Source organism: Monodon monoceros, unplaced genomic scaffold, assembly GCF_005190385.1.
Source record: "Monodon monoceros isolate NGI ecotype Baffin Bay Population unplaced genomic scaffold, NGI_Narwhal_1 Super_Scaffold_13, whole genome shotgun sequence".
Lineage (NCBI taxonomy): Eukaryota > Metazoa > Chordata > Mammalia > Artiodactyla > Monodontidae > Monodon > Monodon monoceros.
Genome location: NW_021703769.1, coordinates 84,095,956 through 84,117,473, shown reverse-complemented (window position 1 = coordinate 84,117,473; position 21,518 = coordinate 84,095,956). Strand labels below are relative to the sequence as shown.

Here is a 21,518-nt window from a genome sequence, read left to right as displayed (position 1 = left end):
CACACACACACACACACACACACACACACACACACACACACACACACTCCATTCGGGGCCACAGGAGCTACTCTCCAGACCCGCCAGGCAGGGCCAGGCGGCTAGACCCTCATCTGTCTGCGGAAAGACGACAGGGAGCTCGTCCTTGCAAATAAAGCCCCCCTTTGAACCTGTCCTTCTAAGTATCAGGGAATTTCTTACATCCCTGCAAGGTAGATACCTTGATCCCATTTTATGGTTAAGGGAGCTGAGAGGTTTGCTCATCTGCCTGAGGCTGCAAAGCAGGGCCTGAGATTCCCAGCGGGTTTGCTCTGACTTAGCCCTGTGTGTTCCGGGTCTTAGGAAAGCACACCGGGGAAGTCTGAGCAGGCAGAGAGTCAGGAGGAAAGCACAAGGCTTGGGAGGCCTGCACCCCGGGCTCCCTACTTGGGCCGCAGCCCTGCTGGCTCTGCCCTGGCTTCTAAGGTGGCCAGGAAGCTGCCTAGTGGCTGCAGCACTTCTGGGCCAGAGACTCCCCAGAGGGCCGAGGAATGGCCTGGGTGGGTGGGTGGCCGGCTCTCTCGGGCGAAGATGCCAAGGTAAACAAAGCCCGGAGTTGCTGGGGCTTTGATTTGTTTGTATAAAGAGGGCGAGTCCCCAGCAGGACTATTTTTACCCTGGTGAAGACCGGGAGGAACAGGGCTTTGCCGGGCGGCTCCCGACCTGAGCTGGAGCCCACGCGCCCTGGGAGTGGACAGAGGCCTCTTCCAGGCCGCCTTCGCCCGCTGTGGCCAGGCTGCAGAGGGCGGCTGGCGCCGGGGACCCGAGGCCCGGCCGGCCCTCGACCCCCGCCTGCCCCAGCGCTGGAGTCTCTAGCGGAGCCAGATCCATCCTGGTGGCTGTAGGGACGACTGTCCACAGAGGAGCCCGGTTCCAAGGAAACCCCAGGAAGCAGCAGATTTACGGCCCCTAGAACGACAGGCTGTGGAAACTAAGCGCCGAGAATAATCTGGGAAATGCCTACTGCGTGGCTGACAGCACCACTGCCTTGGGAGCTGCTGAAACCCGTGCGAAGAGCCTGCCTCTTCCAGCACCTCCATCTGGGAGAGCCCAGAATAACCGAGGCTTGTTTTTGAACTCTGCTTCTTGGGTAAAGAGATGGATGAAAACAAGCTACGTCAGGGGTTTATTTTAAAAAACAATTTCCAAGAGGCGTCCCAGGGCCACAACGTGTTCAGTCCAATGCCCCCACCCCAGCGGCGAGCCAGGGCGGCCGAGGACGCACTGGTCAAAAAAGCGACTCCTGGGCTGCTGGAGGGGACCCGTGGGGCATCCCACCTAGCGCACGACCCCGGCTCTCCGCACACTAGCTGGAAGGGAAGCCAGGTCCCCCGGGAGGCCACCGCACGTGCCTTGCCCCAGCGCTTCCGTCAGCATCCTCTCTGCTGAGCCCTCCTGTCCTCCCCGGCCACGGCACAGCTGAAACGCCCTACGGCCAGGCCTGCGTGGCTTCCCTCACGTCCCCCGGATCGTCTGAGACATTTACCGTGGGGTCCTTACGGTGTCCCGCGGTCACCACGGGGATATCTGTTTGACGGCCTCTCACTGGCCGGTGATCAGCGGGGAACCAGTCAGGAAACCCGCTCCCAGGCCGGCGCGGCACCTGCAGTCTGCACTCACCTGCCACAGGGACGAGGCGGACGAGGCGGGAGGCTCCTGGGGCGGCGCTGACCCGCCAAGGCCGACTGGCTCCTCCTCTTTCCCTCCTTCAGCCTTTGAGCCACAAAAGGTGATTTATTTTCACTGTTTCTCGCAGTGCCTGCCCAAAGCAAGAGGGGATTTCAAAAGGGGGGCGGGGCTGACCGTCTACGCTGGACGGTGGTTGCGGCCCAAGCTGGGGGGATGCTGGGGGCCGGCGGGGAGCGGGGGCTGTGTCTGCCTCTGTCCTCCTGCCCAGCTCGGACTGTCAGTGGGGACGCCCCTGGGGAAGCCCTGCCTCCCTCCTGGTTCAATGGGGGGACGGAGCTGGTGGCAAAGGCGTTCCTGGAAGGAGAGGAGAGAGCCCCACAGGGGCCCAAGGGTACAGACAGCAGCTCTTCCGAGAGCAGCACCTCGTGTCAAAGGCAGGGGCGCAGGGGAGCACGTCCACCTGTGCCAGCAGCAAACAGCGCAGGGAGGGGCTCCCCATCTACCTGAACTGGCACCGAGTCGTCGTCCGCCCTTGCCCCTGGGGAAGGACCAGGGCCGTTCCTCTGAACGTCCGTTTGGGGAGAGTCCCCTTCGGTGGACAGCGGGGACAGTGGCTGGCGTCTGGGCTGCCATCTCACCTCAGGTGAGCAGGACCCAGGCTGCGGGAGCTTCTGGGAGTAGAGGTCGACACTCCTCTTTCTTCCTCTGTCCTCGGGCCTCCCTGGCCCTCTCCCGCTTCTCCCTGAAGCAGCCGGTAAAAGTGGGGCTCCCGTTAGCTCAACCCCGGCTTGTCACAGGCTCCGAGCAGGAGCGAGGCCTGAAAAAGGTGAAGGAAGGTCCAGGGGGCCGTGGCCCCTCGGGCCCCCCATTGTTGGCCCCCAAAACAGGCCTTTCTCAGTGGCAACACCTTCGTCGGATTACGTGAGCTTCAATCACAACTTGATTAAACGACTCGATCGGCCTCGTTCTTATGTTTAAAAGTCCAGAAGCCAAATGGAAACACACATACACGTAGGCATCTTAATACTGGGATTATGGATGACTTCGACGTACAGAATAAATTCTGTGTAATTCAACTTTTTAATGCTTACATATTACATTTTCAATCTCCGAATTAATGCTACAAAACCTGAATCCTGAGGGAAGAGGATGAAATTCTAGAAGTCTAGCTGAAAACAAGAGAATTCATCACTTGAATGTAATAAGTAGTTCCTTCTTGCTTGGAACGCACAGTGCCCGTTAGAATCTACCTGCAGTGTGGCCAGTGCTTTCACTGTGTGTGCACCTTCTAGAAACGGAATGGTCTGTTCTCCTCCTTGGAAGGGCCTCCTCTCAGAGACTCAGATCCTTGTTGATGTGGACAGACTGGGAGAGTCTTTATTTATCCACGACACGTCCACCCAACACACATCCACTAGACACCTCTTCTGCTCTGGTCACTCTGCCCAAAGTTTAAAAAAAACCTTATCCACTGCACTGGCTCACTTCATAAATGCTTGTTCCCTGTATCCATGCTTCTCAGGGTGAAGGTTGATGTTTCTGATGTGACATAACAAAAAGGCTACTTTTTCTTTTTTTGGGGGGAGTGTCATTATTTCTACTTATACTAACATTACCTACAACACTTTTTCTGCGGTGACCCTGGAGGTTCGACGTTGTCACTCAGCTGTGTTCTTGCATTTCATCCAGACTACAGTCTGTACTTGTGACGTCGTTGAGACATGCCTGACCCTATGGTTGAGTAAACACTGGAGAGTACGTGGGATCCCTGCCAGGGAGGGGACGGGATGAGGGAGCAGAGTCCGAGGCCCAGACCCCAGGCTCTAACCACCCACCCACCCCTCTCCTGCCCGGTGCCCACTGGAGCCCTGGCCACCCGCCCCAGGGGTGGAGCTTCACCCAGGAAGCTGGCAGACACAACAACGAACACGCACTCAGGGACCCAGTAACATGCTCCCCGTTCAGGGGGCCTCGCTCGTGGCTGCCGCGGGGCGCCAGGGACGCAACACACCAGAAGAATGTAATTTACGGCAAGTTTTAATAGATTTATAAAAGTCGTATATACAAAACATGTTAAACTAACCCCCGTAGCTATACAATACACTTTTTACACTGCATCATGTACCTCTTAACCTGGAACACAGCATCCGTAAACCAAGGCCTGTCCCCCATTGTTGGTGCCATTATGGGGGGGGAGGGGAGGGGTGTGGAGCTGCAGCGACACCCCAGGGGCGGCGCCCGTGGCCCAGCACCCGGCTGTTGCCCTTGAACTTCCTGTCCAGTGGAGAGAGCCCGGAAGAGCTCAGAGCTCTGCTTCTGCAGCCGCTGCCACAGCAGATTATCCCCACAGCCCTGCCCCGCCACGGGGTCCCCCACGCACCGCAGGGGCCCCAGCACAGCACTGAGGAGGTGAGCTGAGGACGTGGCAGAGCACAGGGGGCCGAGCACACAACACTGAACTTCCTGGCTGCGCTCGTGTCAACAGAGAATAACACGCCTGCCAATTTTAGCTGCTTCGAATGGAGTGAAGGAAAAGACACTCGGAATGTTTTGCCATTTGCATAACAGGTCAAAAGGTAATGCTTTAAGATCCTAGAGACGGGCAGACTCAATAGAGATCTCTTTTAAATTTCTTGATAAACAGGCTTGTTAGAGAATCTAACAGTTAAGATGACGGGCAGGAAGTTTCACTGGGTGCCCGTGAGCCCTCCTGGGACAGGCCTTGGCCCCGGCTTCCACAGACTCCGCAGTGAGAGCTCTGGCCACCTGTTTGCCGGTGAACCTGGAAAAGGTGCCCGGGCTCATCCAGAAAGCTTGGGTGAAGAGGGAAGCCACGGAGAACCGGCTTTGTTAGCCCGACTGTCAGATCAAGGCTGGTTCCACGTTTGTGACCTGAGTTCCAGAGCCTCCTAGGTGACAGTGCTCTCTGCCCAGCGTGGGCACGGACCTCTTTAGAGGGCAGCCGGACAGACGGTGGTGAGGAGACCTCCTGTGTCCCCCAAGGCTGCGGGGGGCGTCCCCGGGGGCCGGGCACTGAGCAGAGGGACTGAGGCCCCAGGGCAGAGGGTTCAGCCGCAAGGCGCGTGGCAGTCCCGTGAGATGCCGTAAAGCGCCCAGGCTGCTGCGGCAGCACACCCGGCCAGTTGCCACTCAGGGTGGGGCCTCCTGGAACCCCATTCTCAGTTCCTTCCCGACTGGAGAAATTCTGAAGTCGGCTGAAGAGCTGGGCCCCTGGACCAGCACTGGGAAGCAGCAGAACTCACAGCGGAGGGCCTGTTTCCCCCGACTCACAAGGGTCATGCTCTCAGCTGCCCCTACATTGGACTTCTCTTGGCCGGACTCCGGGTCAGCCTCACCAGGCGGAATGCGCGGTCCACCCCTCCCCAGTGTCCACACCGCCTGGGCCACCAGAGCGGTCTGGCTCTGCAAGCTGCCAGGAAATGCGGTCCCCCGGGGAACCTCCACCTTGACTGTGAATAGCTGCGGTGATGTTCATTTGGGGGAATCACTCGGCTTTTGAAAGCACAAAATAAACTGTGTTAATAAAAAGGCGCCCGATGACAAGCCTGGAACAGACAGATCAGGATGACTGTGAGCCCGCGCGGCTCAGCCCCGTCTACAGTCTGCCAGCCGCGCAATCAGAGTGCCGGCTGCCTGCCCGGGAGGAAACTTGGGCTGGTCCAGGAACCCCTAGTAGCTGCTCTAGTGTTTCACTGTGGTTTGTGTTACACACACACACAAAGAAAACCACCGGAATAAAAACACTACCTTCACAACCAGCTCAGAAGCGGAGAACCCAGTTTCCAGGGGGAGCCAGGTGTGCGCTTCTCTGTGAAGCGAGCCACGGGGCCGCGTTCACAGCAACAGTCTTCGGTTCCCTATAATAAGCACCTCACAGCGACGTGCCAAGGTCCTCGCTGGATCTGAGGAGGAGGGAGGCGCCATAGGTCGGGTGGGATACAAGAGCAGTTCCTGCCTGTTCTCAGCTACTCCACACCCTAATCGCAGGCTGCCGGGGAGGGCCTGCTGCCCTACGAGTTCTGCATTTTGGGGCAGGAATCTCATGGTCTATTTCTGAGTTCCACCCCATTTCCTACCTCTTGCTGTACTCAGACGCCGATTCCCGGGAACATCCATCCTGCCAGGATGCTTGAGAACTCACTCGGGCTGGCAACATCCCGCTCCTTCCTGCGGTGACCTGGGGCGGGAGCCTCGCGTAGCAAGTTCCCATGCTGAGCAGCGCTCCGCTCTCCTAGGGGCTCACGACCACCGTCAGGGTCAGCAGAACCCCTGCAGGTGTGCGGTCCACACCGAGGAGCCGCTCTGGGTGTGACGCATCCCATGTCATCCAGCGAGAGGCGGGCACTGGGGGTGCTTCTGGCAGGTAGCAACCTGTTGCGCTTTGAGTAGGTTTTCGCCTGAAGAGGTGCCAACATGGTGTGGAAACCAAAACCACCTATTTCAGTACCACCCTGTGCACCAGCGAACACCCAGCCTCTAGTTCCAGCAGGTTCTGGAGGGCGGGACCTGGCAGGAGAGTGAGGGCCCACACGAGCAGCCGGGCCTCGCGTGCCGTGAAGTCCTCCTCCAGCAGAAGGTAGGAACCACACACCAAGAGTGGGACCGAGGAAGCGGAGTGGCCCTTCCACGCCCCAGGGGCTCCCTTCTACCCACAGCGAGGCTTCCCCTTCCCTGAACTCAGCACGAACCGTGTGCCACCTGCCGTTAAGGGCCGTCAACACGGCGACTGCCAGCCTCTGAGCCGCCTTAAACAAGCAGCTCCTTCCTCTGGGGACCCACCACCACCCTCTTCAGTGCCCAGCAGGTGCCTCACAAACGCAGTCAGTAAAAGCAGCCCTTGCTCAGGGGGGCTGAGCTCTCAGCCCCCCGCCAGCTGCAGGCCCAGCACCAACCTTGGCACCAGGGCCTGCGCCCGCCCCGAATGCCGAGTCCGTGAAATGCAGGAATCCCACACGCAAGGCCCACCTCTCCCTAGCGCTGCCAGGCAGATTTTAAAAGGGCTTGTCTTCTTCTTCAAACAGAGCTCTCTAAATTGCCGGGCATCACTGAAGAATGAGGTTGCTGAGCGCATCTGATGTACCTTACGGAGAAGGTGGCATCAAAAGGCTGGAAAGGACCACCCGACATGCTGTTGAAGGCTTAGTGGGAGCTTCTGCTCTTCACTTAAACCACAACAGAAGACCCAGCATCACTTCCTTCCTGAGGCAGGTCGCAGGTCACAGCGAGGGGAGGATTCGGGGGCCAGCACGTTGTGGACCGCAACTCCAGCGGCCTGGAGGGAGTCCTCCATGGTCCTCTGCTTCGTGGCCTGTGACGCCGGCTGCACAGCAACCACCTGGGAAACCAGGAGTGCGTCCACGTGACGCCTGTACTGCACAGGTTCTGGGTGGCTCAGCCCAGGGCTTTGCAAAGCCCCTCAGGTGACCTGACTGCGGTGCCAGAGCTGAGCATCGTGATCTGACCCAACTTTTACAAATGGGGAAACTAGAACTCAAAGACCTTAGCCCTCAGCCACGTGGATAATGACGAGTACAAGTTTCTCTGGGGGCGGGGGGGGGGGCAGTTCTGCCTTCCCCACACGTGGACGCACACAACGCCTACCTGGGTGATGGCCACTGGACAGTACATATGTGCCTTTTCTACAAGAGAAGCCTGAGCGCCACGAGCTCTGCCGGCTGGGAATCGTTCGCACTTTGCATCAGAGGTTTCTCCGTTTTGTGATGGGGATGGTCACCCCACAGGGTTGCGGAGAAAGAGTTCCCACCCTTGCCTTCCCTTGGGCTTGCCCCAGCCTCCGGTCTCTGGCCACGTCCACGTCCATCACCAGGTCCTCTCCTCGGGCCCCCAGGTCTCAGGGCAGCAGGATCCCTCCTTCACACACACACGTGTCTTTCCATGTATTTGCCCCTGTTCCTTGTCCTGAAGTCGTGTTCTAGAGGCATCCACTCAGTGACAGCGCTCCTGTGTCCCACGTGGAAATAAAAACTGTGATCGACAAGTAATGAACCTTCAAGGAACATTAGGAGAGTTATCCAACTGCTCTGAATTTTGGGGACTGTCAAATTAGCGTTGGCTGCACACGCTGAGTTATTTTCTATTACGCAAAGGAAAACTGAGGACACATCCAGAGACTGAAGGTGGTCAGATCACCAAACCGGTCCCTCCTGCCAATGCTAAAATGCTGTGCAAAGTGTAAGTGGTGAGCAGTTCACCCCGACTGCTCTCCTCCTAACGGTGCCTTTACTCACGATACCAAGTTAGTGTCTGTTCCCAGGATGCCCAAGTTAGTTAGTCATAACTAATAATCTTGTTTCAAGATTTTTTCCCGATCTTGGAGTTGAAATAACCTGACTCATTTTTATCAAAGAAGTAAAAAAATTACAAGAACAAAGAGTCTAGAGAACCCTCTATATAAATTACAAAGCTACAATGCAATAGCTTCAAAACAATTTCTCTACAAACTGAAGGGTTAAAAAAATATTTCAGTAAAAAACGTACATGTGTCCTTATGTGTAAACAGTATAACTATGAGGAAAATATCTTAGTTTGAGGAAGTTTATTGTTACATTTTTGTAATAACAGATGAGGCACAACTATCTCAATAAAAAAAGACAATAATCGAGGGTAACAGTGAAATTAAAATAAAAAAAATAGAAAAGCCTAAGGTTTTGGAGAGAAAAGTGACTATAATCTATGTGTAGAAAGGCTGTAAATGGTTTCAGTTGACCTTGCAAAGAGCGATCTTCTTCTCGGATGCTGACCAATCATGGAATTGAGGGCCGGGCGCCTTGCCAGGACTAAGCCGTCCACTCAGCTTACCGTGAAGAGGGGAGCCCGGCCGCAGGGGGGAGAGCGGGTCAGTTCTGGGCCGGGCAGGGGCCCCCCTCGGGCCGTCCCCCCTGCTTCCCAGTCCGCTCAGCTTCCCTGTCTATACCAACTCGCTTCCGCCTCCGAAAGCAAACCAGCAGCCGCATCAGACGGTTTAAAGGACAAACGGCGCTTGCCGACCGTGCTGACCCCACTCGCCAGCAAGCCGTTCGGACGGGCACCTGCACCGGCTACGCCGACCGCCCCCTCCGCCAGACCACAGGGAGCGTTGCCAGGCTGGTGAGGAAGCGCGTGGGTCCCGACACACGTGTGAGACCTGGAACCCGGCGGGCGAGGAGCGCTCGTGCCCCAGGACAGGTCCTCTGAGCAGCGACGGCGGGGTCTCGGGCCGCCCTGACGCAGCCCGTTGAGAATGTTCTTTTTTCTTTCGGCCTCGGTCATCGGCCCCGATCCCGGGGCTCGTCCTCTCAGTTTATGAAGAGCCACAGGAAGCAGTACAAAAACAGCAACTTTTCTCCAGCCAGAAAAAAGCCGAAACCCCAGCGAACATCGACAGGAAACCTTGAGCGCTTGAGAGAGACGGGATTTCATGTCGTCTCCTCATTGAAACCCTGTGATAACGAGGCTGACTCGGAAGCAGTTTCTTCCTCCCTTCCCTCCCGGGTCAGCGTCTGCCACAGGGTCCCTGCTCATCTGCTGGGCGAAGGCGGGCGAGCCACTCACCAGGGACGCAGGACCGGGGACAGTGTGGCCTGGGGACGCCGCCCGGGGACGGTCACTCAACCACAGGAACATTCTGGTGCCACTGGCAGAGGAAGCTTTTTTCTCTTTTAAATGCTAGGCAGGGTCCTCAACATGCCAGGCACTCGAGTAGAGTAATACACAGCGGGGACCAGTTTGGGATGCAATGTATTTTTAAACACAGTGAAAGACACCTGGACAGAGTAACCAGACAAGTTAACTGAGTGTAAGATTGACCAGCTCGCGTCGACATTCACAGCCTCTGCAGTTTCACTCAGAGGAGACCACGTCCAACAGTTTTCCTGCTACATGTGTACGTTAGTAGAAGCAAGAGACCGTGATTAGAACCTCGATTCTCGGCCACCAGGAGGCAGCGCGGAGCCCAGGGGCATTAACGAGGGCTCTGCTGGCAATGCCGCCAGCTCTCCGAAGCCCCTGAGAGGAAAGGAGCTCTCCACTTCCTCCAAAGAAGGAAAGGCTCCCTGCAGCCGACTGCAGTGTTGGAGACGACTCAGAAGACAGAAGAGTCATCTGCAAGGCCAGCTGGTTGAAGTTTTTGCCGAGGGGCAGGGAGGGTGGGCACAGAGGCAGCGGGCACTGCCCTGTGCAGAGGGGAGGGGGCAGGGCGGGAAGAAAGTGCAGGCTGTGGGGCCTTAAGTCCACACCGCCAGCTCTCACTGCCACCCTCTCATCTGACGGCCGGGGCCAGGGCCTCTCGGGACATCGGCACAAGAGACTTAAAAGGCAGCGCGCTCCCTTGGGGAAGTGGTGGCGACAGCCCGGCGCTTCACCTCCTACAAACCACTCCCCCCTCCCCCTGCCCCGGCAACACTCCTCACCAAGCACTCTCGAGTTAGAGAGAAAAGCCATCTGCAAAGATGTCGGTTTTCGTGTTTCTGTCATTAAAGACAGAGTGTGCGCGCACGCACACGCAGTCCTCGATTACACTGTGTCAGAGAAGGAATAGTTTCTGTAAAAAGAAAGAAAGCTGTGTTATTAAGCATTACACATTAATACCAAAGTGATCGCTTGGATTTTCAGTAGTTTCACTAGTCCCCAGGATTCAGTAGCTAACATCAAAGTGTCACGTCCTTTGGCCTAGAGCGTGGCGGGCCTCACGGCATCCCTGAGCCAGGTGTTGAGGGCACGGATTCGGGAAACCCGCTCCGGGACACCGGGGAGATCTGGCCTGTGGCCGGCGAGGCTGCTGAAGGACCGCAAAAGTGAGGGGCATCCTCTTTCACTGCAACATAATATCTTTCAGGTTCTCCTGCAGGATGGTGTCCTTCACAGCGTGGAACACGAAGCGGATGTTCTCGGTGTCTATGGCGGTGGTGAAGTGGTGGAAGAGTGGCTTACTGCGATTCCGTCTCTTCCGGTCGAAACACTGGACCAGGTAGCGCTGGACGTCCTCCAGCCTGTGGGGGTCGCCCCTGAAGTCTGGGAAGTGCCTCTGGATGCTGACAGCCTTTACTCTCTCCGCCAGGAGGTCCGTCTTGTTGAGGAACAGGATGATGGAGACGTTGAAGAAGAGCTTGTTGTTAACGATGGTCTCAAAGATGTTCATGGACTCCACCAGGCGGTTGGTGCGCCTGTCTTCCATGAGGACCTGGTCGTACTCACTGGACGAGACCATGAACAGGATCGACGTGATCCCATCAAAGCACTGGAACCACTTCTGGCGCTGAGACCGCTGGCCGCCCACATCCACCATCTTGAAAGGGATGTTTTTGATGACAAAGTCATGCTCCACGATGCCCTTGGTGGCCTTCCTTGCCAGCAGGATGTCCTGCTTGCTAGGAAAGTAATTCTGTAAAATAGGACAAGGGAGAAATTCAGGAGAGGAAGAACATGAGAAAACAAGAACAAAAAGATGGGGGTGAAAGGAAAGAGAGTTACAGTGACTTTTGAGAGAAGCTGAACCAAATACCAGAAGCAACTTTCAATTACAAAAATATAAATTCACCGTGAAACAAAAAGTGAAGGAACTAAACAGCTCATTTCAAAATGAACAAAGGCTCATCAGGCTGAGGAAGGATTATCAGAATCTTCACTGATAGGCCCCAGTCTGCAATCTCATCGGCTTTCTTCTCCACAGGAGACTTCCATCTCTTTTTTTCCTGCACCATAGCTACCTTTCTGTTTTTCTAACTTCTAGGGCACACGCATTCCAAACCCTTACTATGAACTGATTTAACTTAGGTTTTGCAACGCTATTTAAATTTAGCCCGCAATATATTTAATATGTTATTCTTGGAGAACTCTTAAAGTCTTTAGCAACACACGGGCAACTGTGGTCACTCAAACCACTTTGATCCTGCACTATTGACAATCCTCCAGTGATTACTGCACACCAGCACTCATGCATCATCCTTGCCAAAAGTCCAAACAGGGCTGAAGCCTCTAGCGCCAACTACCAATTCATGAAGCACAGAGCGGAGAGAGAAACACCTTCAACAACACTGCAGGGATGGAAGAGCAAAACTGAGACGCGAGAAACCCTGCAGGAGAAATAATGCAATTACTCCAACAAATAAATTGAAAGCAAGAAAAAGACGGAAGGAGAAACCTAAAGAATAAAAGAAGTCTAAGTGCCATGGACCAGTTACAATGGATGGACCGTAATAGGATGTTGATTCAAACTACTAAAATAAAGCAGCATCCACAAGAAAACACTAATGCGACAACTGGGAAAGTCTCAAAGCTGACTTGATATTAAGGAATTATCGCTAACTTTTTAGGAGCAATAATGGCATTGCGGTCACCTGACACAACAAACATGGCTCATGAGGACAGCGAAAGCCCTCACCGCTTGGGCTGCTTTGGTCTCCACACAAATGTTTTCTAATCCTGGATCACAGACTCCTGGGGTGGGGGTCTTACTCACCAGCTGGCCAATCCGGTCCAAGTTATCCAGGAAGTACTTCACTGATTCACCCTGTCGTGGAGGAAATAGAGTCACAACTCAGTCTTGGTTGAGGAACCCTGATTTGGTAAAATGACTGCTAGTTTGCCCGTGTGTAAATAGGAAGGCAAAGTAAAAAGGCTAATAGCATACATGTATTTTTTTAAATTAAAAACACAATTAAAAAAATTTAAAAATGCAATTTCTCTAGCTCTGATCTCAAGGTTCAAATTCAGACTGTGTTTTCCAAAGCGTCCCTGGCTTGATCCTGGTGATGGGCAGGGTGCTGACTCCCTTCCTTCCCAGATATGGAGACTGGCCTGCTCCAGGCCACGCCACCAGGGAGCTAGCGCGTGAGATTAAGTGTCTGTGAATGGTTTTGCTCCTGGAGAGCTGGCCCAAGGCACTCTAGCCACCGTCTTTGAAGAAGGTCCGTCTTTGAGGCACATGACAAAACACGCGCCAGTTTCTGGAAACAGGCCTGACGCTCCATTATTACGTCACACATTTGTATAACCTGATTTACAGCCTAGAACGAGGGGACTCTTTGGTCTGGATTTCCGTGCTGGGATGACCAGTCTTTCTCTACCCACTCGGACTGAACGTCGATACAAACCAGGGCCGTTCAATAGCCAGAAGTGACCTTGAAAATCACCCACGGTCCTGTTCTCGGAGGACTGAACCCCCCAACGCAGCGGCACTCACGGGGCATAAGGAGCGTTCAGAGGGCCTTCAATGTCGATTACATGGAGGGAACAGAGGCAGTGGAAGTGAACGGGCAAAAGCTCCCCTTAAAAAGTGGGATGTTGATTATACTCCATGTGCCCAGAGGACACGGCTTCCTGCAAGGTTGCACCCTGAGCCTCACTCTGCAGACAGGGACCGGCGAGGACTCTGGGAGAGTCCCCCAGGGAAGCCACGCCAGCCCCGTGTTCTCACGACAGTGGAGGGTGGCAAGGAGGTGGCACTCTGGGCTTTTAAGGAGGAAGATCATCTGGAAGGTCCTAGACGGCAGCTTGAGCTGAGACTTCGTAAAAGACGATGAAGAAAGACAGGAGCGGCAAGCCCTGGTTCCTCCCTCCCCACGTGCCTCCTTCCTCCGGGCCTGAAGGAAGAAACCGACGGGTGGGCTTCCTTCAGTGAAGAATCAACCTTCCCATTTTAAAATGAAGGCCTGTGGGTGATTCGGCAGAGAGCATCTTGTTTAAGGAACAGAAACACACCTTCCCTGCGTCACAGCACAGATCACCATTTGCGATACGACCTTCCTCCTGGGCATCCGTGCTGTCAGGGCACAGGCCGACTCTGCCCTGGGAGGCCGGGGTCCAGGCCGGCACGAACACCTCGCCTCCAGCCGCGGCCCCCAGCCCGCACACAGCTCCTCCCCGTGGAGGGGAAGCTGGGTTCAGTGCGGTGGGAGGTCGTGCCCCTTCCCGCAGCTGCCGATCGTGCCCTGCCGATTGGCACAGCCTGCCTCCTCCCATGGCCGGACAGGAAACAGCTGGTGAGCGAAGAGCTGCCGGAGTGGACACCAACTCACCTGATTTACGGCTACTCCTTCCCCAAAGCTCCCGTCTCTCTTACCTCCCACCGCCTCTCATTCGGGGCCCTCGGAGGTGCGACGAGAGCTCAAGAACAATCAAGGCACTGCCCGTGTCCCCCGCGCATCCTTCCAGGAAGGCGGGGCAGCGGGGGCGGCCCACAGCCAGCCTCCTGCCCGACTTGGGCGGGGGCTCCAGGCACAAAGACAGTGGGACCAGCCCCCGCTCCCACCACCACCTGGCCAGGGCTCTTGGCCTGATTGGGCACAAAAAGTCACGGCAACGCAGATACCCCGGCCATGTTCTGTCACCACGGCATGACAGTCGTCCCGGGGGCAGGCACCACGACATGGGTGCAAGTGCCGAACCTTGACACACAGACGTGATGTGCAAAATGTCCCGAGGACACAAGTAGGCATGAGCTAAACACAGACTATTAAGAAGGGGAGGAAATCCTTTTCCCCCAGTTTGACTTTATTTCCAATGATTGCGTTTGAAATCAGGGTCAGACCAATGGACCTTAAAACACACCAAATGCTAACATAAACGGACATTTACAGTTTGTTTCTCCACCAGAACTGTCTGTTTAATCATCTCACCAGCTTGTTTCACGACCTCTGTTAAGGCGGTGACTTATTGGTGACTCTGCTGCTCTGCATGGTTGGTGGCCTCGACTCTTTTCAGGAAGAATCATGTATGACATCGGAGAGGGGAGAAATCCTGCCTCACCCGGACAATAAGCTACCGGGTCCGCGTTAGAGCCGCTGTTGAACCGTAGGGCAGAGGACTGCACCATTCTGCTCTCCAACGCGGGGCTAGCGGGAAGGGGACAGGAGGGGATGAGAAACCAACGTGCTCAGACCAGAAATCGGCCCATAACCTCCGCGCGCCACGCCATCCTGCTGGGCTGAGTTGGAACCGCAGTTGAGGTCACTGTGGTTTATTGTCAGAGACTGGAGAGCACGTCACTCCACTGGACATGTAGCAATAGGCTTCAGGATCCCCACAGCGTCAGTCATTTAAAGGTCCAGGTTTACACTTCTGATCTATCCTCAACACCAGGAGAACGCGGTCATTTCTTCAGAGAATAGTGTCTGGCAGAACCTGAGATGCTAACCTGAGATTAACCACTCAGACTTTGCTACAGACTGAATGTCTGTGCCCCCTGCCCCCCATTCACATGCTGAAGTCTATTCCCCAGTGTGATGGTGTTAGGAGGTGGGGCCTCTGGGGGTGCTGAGGTCATGAAGAGGGAGTCCTCATGATGGGATCAGTGCCCGTATCAGAGGGACCCCAGAGGGCTCCCTCCTGCCTCTGCCACGTGAGGACACAGCGAGAAGACGCTGTCTATGAACCAGGAAGCGGGCCGCCACCTGACACTGAATCTGCCTGTGTCATGGACGTCCAGCCTCCAGAACTGTGAGAAATAAACGCTTGTTGTTTAGTCTGTGGTATTTTTATTACCACAGCCTGAATGCACTAAGATAGCACCTTGGTAGAAAGAGGCGACACGATCCCAGAGTCTTCTCCTGACAGCTACTGGGGCAACGTGGTCTAACAAAAAGGAGTAAATGGAAAACAGGCTTTTTACAATCCTGCTTGGTTTGAAAAATCTATATCACTTAAGATTACTAAAAACATGGATTCATGGATTAGACAAAACACAACAAATTCATTAGCTCAGAGGCCACCAAACACATACTTGACACCAGCCCGCCCTCCCGACCCAACGCTCCCAGCAGAGCACTGACCCTTATTAGCTCCAGATGGATGGCTGAGGTGGGGCCTCGTGGTGGAGAAGAGGGGGCTGTCTGTTTCAAGAAGTAGCAGCAGGTCTATTTGGGGCCCGTGCAGTTGTGCTAGGCACAGACGCCGAGTGTGACATGAGGGACGTGCGCAGGGTCCAGGCTCATAGCACCAGCGAAGAGAATCATCTTTTTGGCAAATGGACTCTGTTCTTCACCAAATCTTCACTGGACGCTCCTATTACCCACAGCTCTAGCAGAGGTCATACACACTCAGGACTCCATATTCAAGGCTTCTTTCTGTCCGGCATCATCAGACAGACCCTCCTGCACACCCACCCCACCCTCCGTGACAGCCCCCGCAATACTGAAGCCGCTCCTCCGTCGCATGTCGGCCTCAGGCACCCATTCAGCCCATTTAGGCCTGAGGACAGAGCCTCAGCTCTTGCAGCGCTGAGCAAGCCCACTCTGGTCACATCTCTTTCTCTGCCAGTAATCGATCCAGTCTCCCATACTTGGTTGAATTCTGGTCCTTTCTGTCAGTGGCACAGGGGAGCTGTGTGCATGAAAGAGAGCCTGTCCAGGTCAAGAATCACTGGCAGAGGCTCCGCAGGGGATGGAGAAAGGACAGAGGTGGGCGTGGGTTAGTCTGAGATGCAAAGGTGGAGGCGGGAAGCAAGCAAGGGCCAGCGAGTGGTTACAGAGGAAACAAACACTAATGTCCACTTCGGGACAGGCAGCTTTCCAGTTCCTAGTCCTGTATCTGTCTACACACGAGCGGTTCCTATGTTCCTGTACTCAGCGGAGGTAACTGTAAAATTCTAACGCAGGGCTTGTCAATGTGAGCACGAGGATTCGAAAATTTAGTTCACTCGCTTAGACACAGCGAATTAGGAAGACAAACTTCAAAACTGCTGTATATTAAAAACAACAAACTACTCTAAATGTCAGATTTTCATTACTTAATAAATATTGAATTTATGATTTAATTTCCATTTAATAGAGATGCTAGCCCAACAACCTGTTTGAATAGAGAACTTTTAAAAATACTTTAGAGGATAGACCTTCAAGATGGTGGAGGAGTAAGACGCGGACATCACCTTCCTCCCCACAGATACATCAGAAATACATCTACATGTGGAACAACTCCTACAGAACACCTACTGAATGCAGGCAGAAGACCTCAGACTTCCCAGAAGATATATAGTATATATATATATATTTCTTTTTTCCTTTTTCTCTTTTTGTGAGTGTCTATGTGTATGCTTCTTTGTGTGATTTTGTCTATATAGCTTTGCCTTTACCATTTGTCCTAGGGTTCTGTCTGTCCGTTTTTTTTTCTTTTGTATAGTTTTTAGTGCTTGTTATCATTGGTGGATTTGTTTCTTCGTTTGGTTGCTCTCTTCTTTCTCTTTTTTATTACTTTTTAATTTTTTCCTTTTAAATAATTTTTTATTTTAATAACTTTATTTTATTATTATTATTTTCTTTCTTTCTTTCCTCCCTTTTCTTCTGAGCCATGTGGCTGACAGGGTCTTGGTGCTCCAGCCAGCTGTCAGGCTTGTGCCTCTGAGGTGGGAGAGTCGAGTTCAGAATATTGGTCCACCAGAGACCTCCTGACTCCATGTAATATCGAACAGTGAAAGCTCTCCCAGAGATCTCCATCTCAACGCTAAGCCCCAGCTCCACTCATGACCAGCAAGCTACAGTGCTGGACACCCTATGCCAAACAACTAGCAAGACAGGAACACAGCCCCATCCATTAGCAGAGAGGTGGCCTAAAATCATAACAAGGTCACAGACACCCCAAAACACACCACCGGACGTGGTCCTGCCCACCAGAAAGACCAGATCCAGCCTCATCCACCAGAACACAGGCACCAGTCCCCTCCACCAGGGGAGCACTGAACCACCCACTGAACCAACCTCAGCCACTGGGAGCAGACACCAAAAACAACAGGAAATATGAACCTGCAGCCTGCAAAAAGGAGACCCAAACACAGTAAGGTAACTAAAATGAGAAGACAAAAAAACACACAGCAGATGAAGGAGCAAGGTAAAAACCCACCAGACCTAACAAATGAAGAGGAAATAGGCAGTCTACCTGAAAAAGAATTCAGAATAATGATAGTAAAGATCCAAAATCTTGAAAATAGAATGGAGAAAATACAAGAAACGTTTAACAAGGACCTAGAAGAACTAAACAGCAAACAAACAATGATGAACAACACAATAAATGAAATTAAAAATTCTCTAGAAGGGATCAATAGCAGAACAACTGAGGCAGAAGAACGGATAAGTGACCTGGAAGATAAAATAGTAGAAATAACTACCGCAGAGCAGAATAAAGAAAAAAGAATGAGAAGAATTGAGGACAGTCTCAAGAGACCTCTGGGACAACATTAAACGCACCAACATTCGAATTATAGGGGTCCCAGAAGAAGAAGAGAAAAAGAAAGGGACTGAGAAAATATTGGAAGAGATTATAGTTGAAAACTTCCTTAATATGGGAAAGGAAGTACTCAAGTCCAGGAAGCACAGAGGGTCCCATACAGGATAAATCCAAGGAGAAACACGCCAAGACACATATTAATCAAACTATCAAAAATTAAATATAAAGAAAAAATATTAAAAGCAGCAAGGGAAAAACAACAAATAGCATACAAGGGAATCCCCATAAGGTTAAAAGCTGATCTTTCAGCAGAAACTCTGCAAGCCAGAAGGGAGTGGCAGGACATATTTAAAGTGATGAAAGAGAAAAACCTACAGCCAAGATTACTCTACCCAGCAAGGATCTCATTCAGGTTCGATGGAGAAATTAAAACCTTTACAGACAAGCAAAAGCTGAGAGAGTTCAGCATCACCAAACCAGCCCTACAACAGCTGCTAAAGGAACTTCTCTAGGCAGGAAACACAAGAGAAGGAAAAGACCTATAATAACAAACCCAAAACAATTAAGAAAATGGTAATAGGAACATACATATCAATAACTACCTTAAATGTAAATGGATTAAATGCTCCAACCAAAAGACATAGGCTGGCTGAACGGATACAAATACAAGGCCCATATATATGCTGTCTAAAAGAAACGCACTTCAGACCTAGGGACACGTACAGACTGAAAGTGAGGGGATGGAAAAAGATATCCCATGCAAATGTAAATCAAAAGAAAGCTGGAGTAGCAATTCTCATATCAGACAAAATAGACTTTAAAATAAAGACTATTACAGGAGACAAAGAAGGACACTACATAATGATCAAGGGATCAATCCAAGAAGAAGATATAACAATTGTAAATATTTATGCACCCAACACAGGAGCACCTCAATACATAAGGCAAATGCTAACAGCCATAAAAGGGGAAATCGACAGTAACACAATCATAGTAGGAGACATAGTAGTGGGACACCCCACTTTCACCAAAGGACAGATCATCCAAAATGAAAATAAATAAGGAAACACAAGCTTTAAATGATACATTAAACAAGATGGACTTAATTGATATTTATAGGACATTCCATCCAAAAACAACAGAATACCCTTTCTCCTCAAGTGTTCATGGAACATTCTCCAGGACAGATCATATCTTGGGTCACAAATCAAGCCTTGGTAAATTTAAGAAAATTGAAATCATATCGAGTATCTTTTCCGACCACAACACTATGAGACTAGATATCAATTGCAGGAAAAAAATCTGTAAAAAATACAAACACATGGAGGCTAAACAATACACTACAAAATAACCAAGAGATCACTGAAGAAATCAAAGGGGAAATCAAAAAATACCTAGAAACAAATGACAATGAAAACACAATGATCCAAAACCTATGGGATGCAGCAAAAGCAGTTCTAAGAGGGAAGTTTATAGCAATACAAGCCTACCTCAAGAAACAAGAAACGCCTCAAATAAACAACCTAACCTTACATCTAAAGCAATTAGAGAAAGAAGAACAAAAAACCCCCAAAGTTAGCAGAAGGAAAGCAATCATAAAGATCAGAACAGAAACGAAAAAGAAATGAAGGAAACAATAGCAAAGATCAATAAAACTACAAGCTGGTTCTTTGAGAAGATAAACAAAATTGATAAACCATTAGCCAGGCTCGTCAAGAAAAAACAGGGAAAAGACTCAAATCAATAGAATCAGAAATGAAAAAGGAGAAGTAACAACTGACACTGCAGAAATACAAAGGATCATGAGAGATTACTACAAGCAACTATATGCCAATAAAATGCACAACTTGGAAGAAATGGGCAAATTCTTAGAAAAGCACAACCTTCCAAGACCAAACCAGGAATAAATAGAAAATATAAACAGACCAATCACAAGCACTGAAATGGAAACTGTGATTAAAAATCTTCCAACAAACAAAAGCCCAGGACCAGATGGCTTCACAGGCAAATTCTGTCAAACATTTAGAGGAGAGCTAACACCTATCCTTCTCAAACTCTTCCAAAAAGAACAGAGGGAGGAACACTCCCAAACTCATTCTACGAGGCCACCATCACCCTGATACCAAAACCAGACAAAGATGTCACAAAGAAAGAAGACTACAGGCCAATATCACTGCTGAACATAGATGCAAAAATCCTCAACAAAATACTAGCAAACTGAATCCAACAGCACATTAAAAGGATCATACACCACGATCAAGTGGGGTCATCCCAGGAATGCAAGGATTCTTCAATACACGCAAATCAATCAATGTGATAAACCATATTAACAAACTGAAGGAGAAAAACCATATGATCATCTCAATAGATGCAGAAAAAGATTTCGACAAAAGTCAACACCCATTTATGATAAAAATCCTCCAGAAAGTAGGCATGGGGGAACTTACCTCAATATAATAAAAGCCATATATGACACACCCACAGCCAACATGGTTCTCAATGGTGAAAAACTGAAAGCATTTCCTCTAAGATTAGGAACAAGACAAGGTTGCCCACTCTCACCGCTATTATTCAACATAGTTTTGGAAGTTTTAGCCACAGCAATCAGAGAAGAAAAAGAAATAAAAGGAATCCAAATCAGAAAAAAGGAAGTAAAGCTGTCACTGTTTGCAGATGACATGATACTATATATAGAGAATCCTAAAGATGCTACCAGAAAACTACTAGAGCTAATCAATGTATATGGTAAAGTAGCAGGATACAAAATTAATGCACAGAAATCTCTTGCATTCCTATACACTGATGAAAAATCTGAAAGAGAAATTAAGGAAACACTCCCACTTACCACTGCAACAAAAAGAATAAAATACCTAGGAATAAACCTACCTAAGGAGACAAAAGACCTGTATGCAGAAAACTATAAGACACTGGTGAAAGAAATTAAAGACGATACAGACAGATGGAGAGATATACCATGTTCTTGGATTGGAAGAATCAACATTGTGAAAATGACTATACTACCCAAAGCAATCTACAGATTCAATGTAATCCCTATCAAACTACCCTATACTACCCAAAACAATCTACAGATTCAATGCAATCCCTATCGAACTACCAATGGCATTTTTCACAGAACTAGAACAAAAATTTTCACAGTTTGTATAGAAACACAAACGACCCAGAATAGCCAAAGCAATCTTGAGAAAGAAAAATGGAGCTGAAGGAATCAGGCTCCCAGACTTCAGACTATACTACAAAGCTACAGTAATCAAGACAGTATGGCACTGGCACAAGAACAGAATTACAGATCAATGGAACAGGATAGAAAGCCCAGGGATAAACCCACGCCCATATGGTCACCTTATTTTTGATAACGGAGGCAAGAATATACAGTGGAGAAAAGACAGCCTCTTCAGTAAGTGTTGCTGGCAAATTGGACAGCTACATGGAAAAGAATGAACTGAGAACACTCCTTAACACCATACATAAAAATAAACTCTAAATGGATTAAAGACCTAAATGTAAGGCCAAACACTGTAACGCTCTTAGAGGAAAACATAGGCAGAACACTCTATGACATAAATCACAGCAAGATCCTTCTTGACCCACCTCCTAGAGAAATGGAAATAAAAACAAAACTAAACAAATGGGACCTAATGAAACTTATAAGTTTTTGC

General features: G+C 50.9%; 1 protein-coding gene across 1 annotated transcript in view; it reads right to left on the bottom strand.

Moving 5' to 3' along the window:
• Nucleotides 1-7,250: 7,250 nt before the first annotated feature.
• GNA12 (G protein subunit alpha 12) overlaps nt 7,251-21,518 on the bottom strand; it is a 112,338-nt gene continuing 98,070 nt past the window's right edge. Inside the window, exons 3-4 of the mRNA XM_029220324.1 lie at nt 12,146-12,196; nt 7,251-11,068 (exon numbers count right to left, since the gene is read on the bottom strand). Coding sequence (XP_029076157.1) covers nt 10,499-11,068; nt 12,146-12,196 — 621 coding nt within the window. The 3' untranslated portion in view covers nt 7,251-10,498. The remainder of the gene's footprint in view (nt 11,069-12,145; nt 12,197-21,518) is intronic.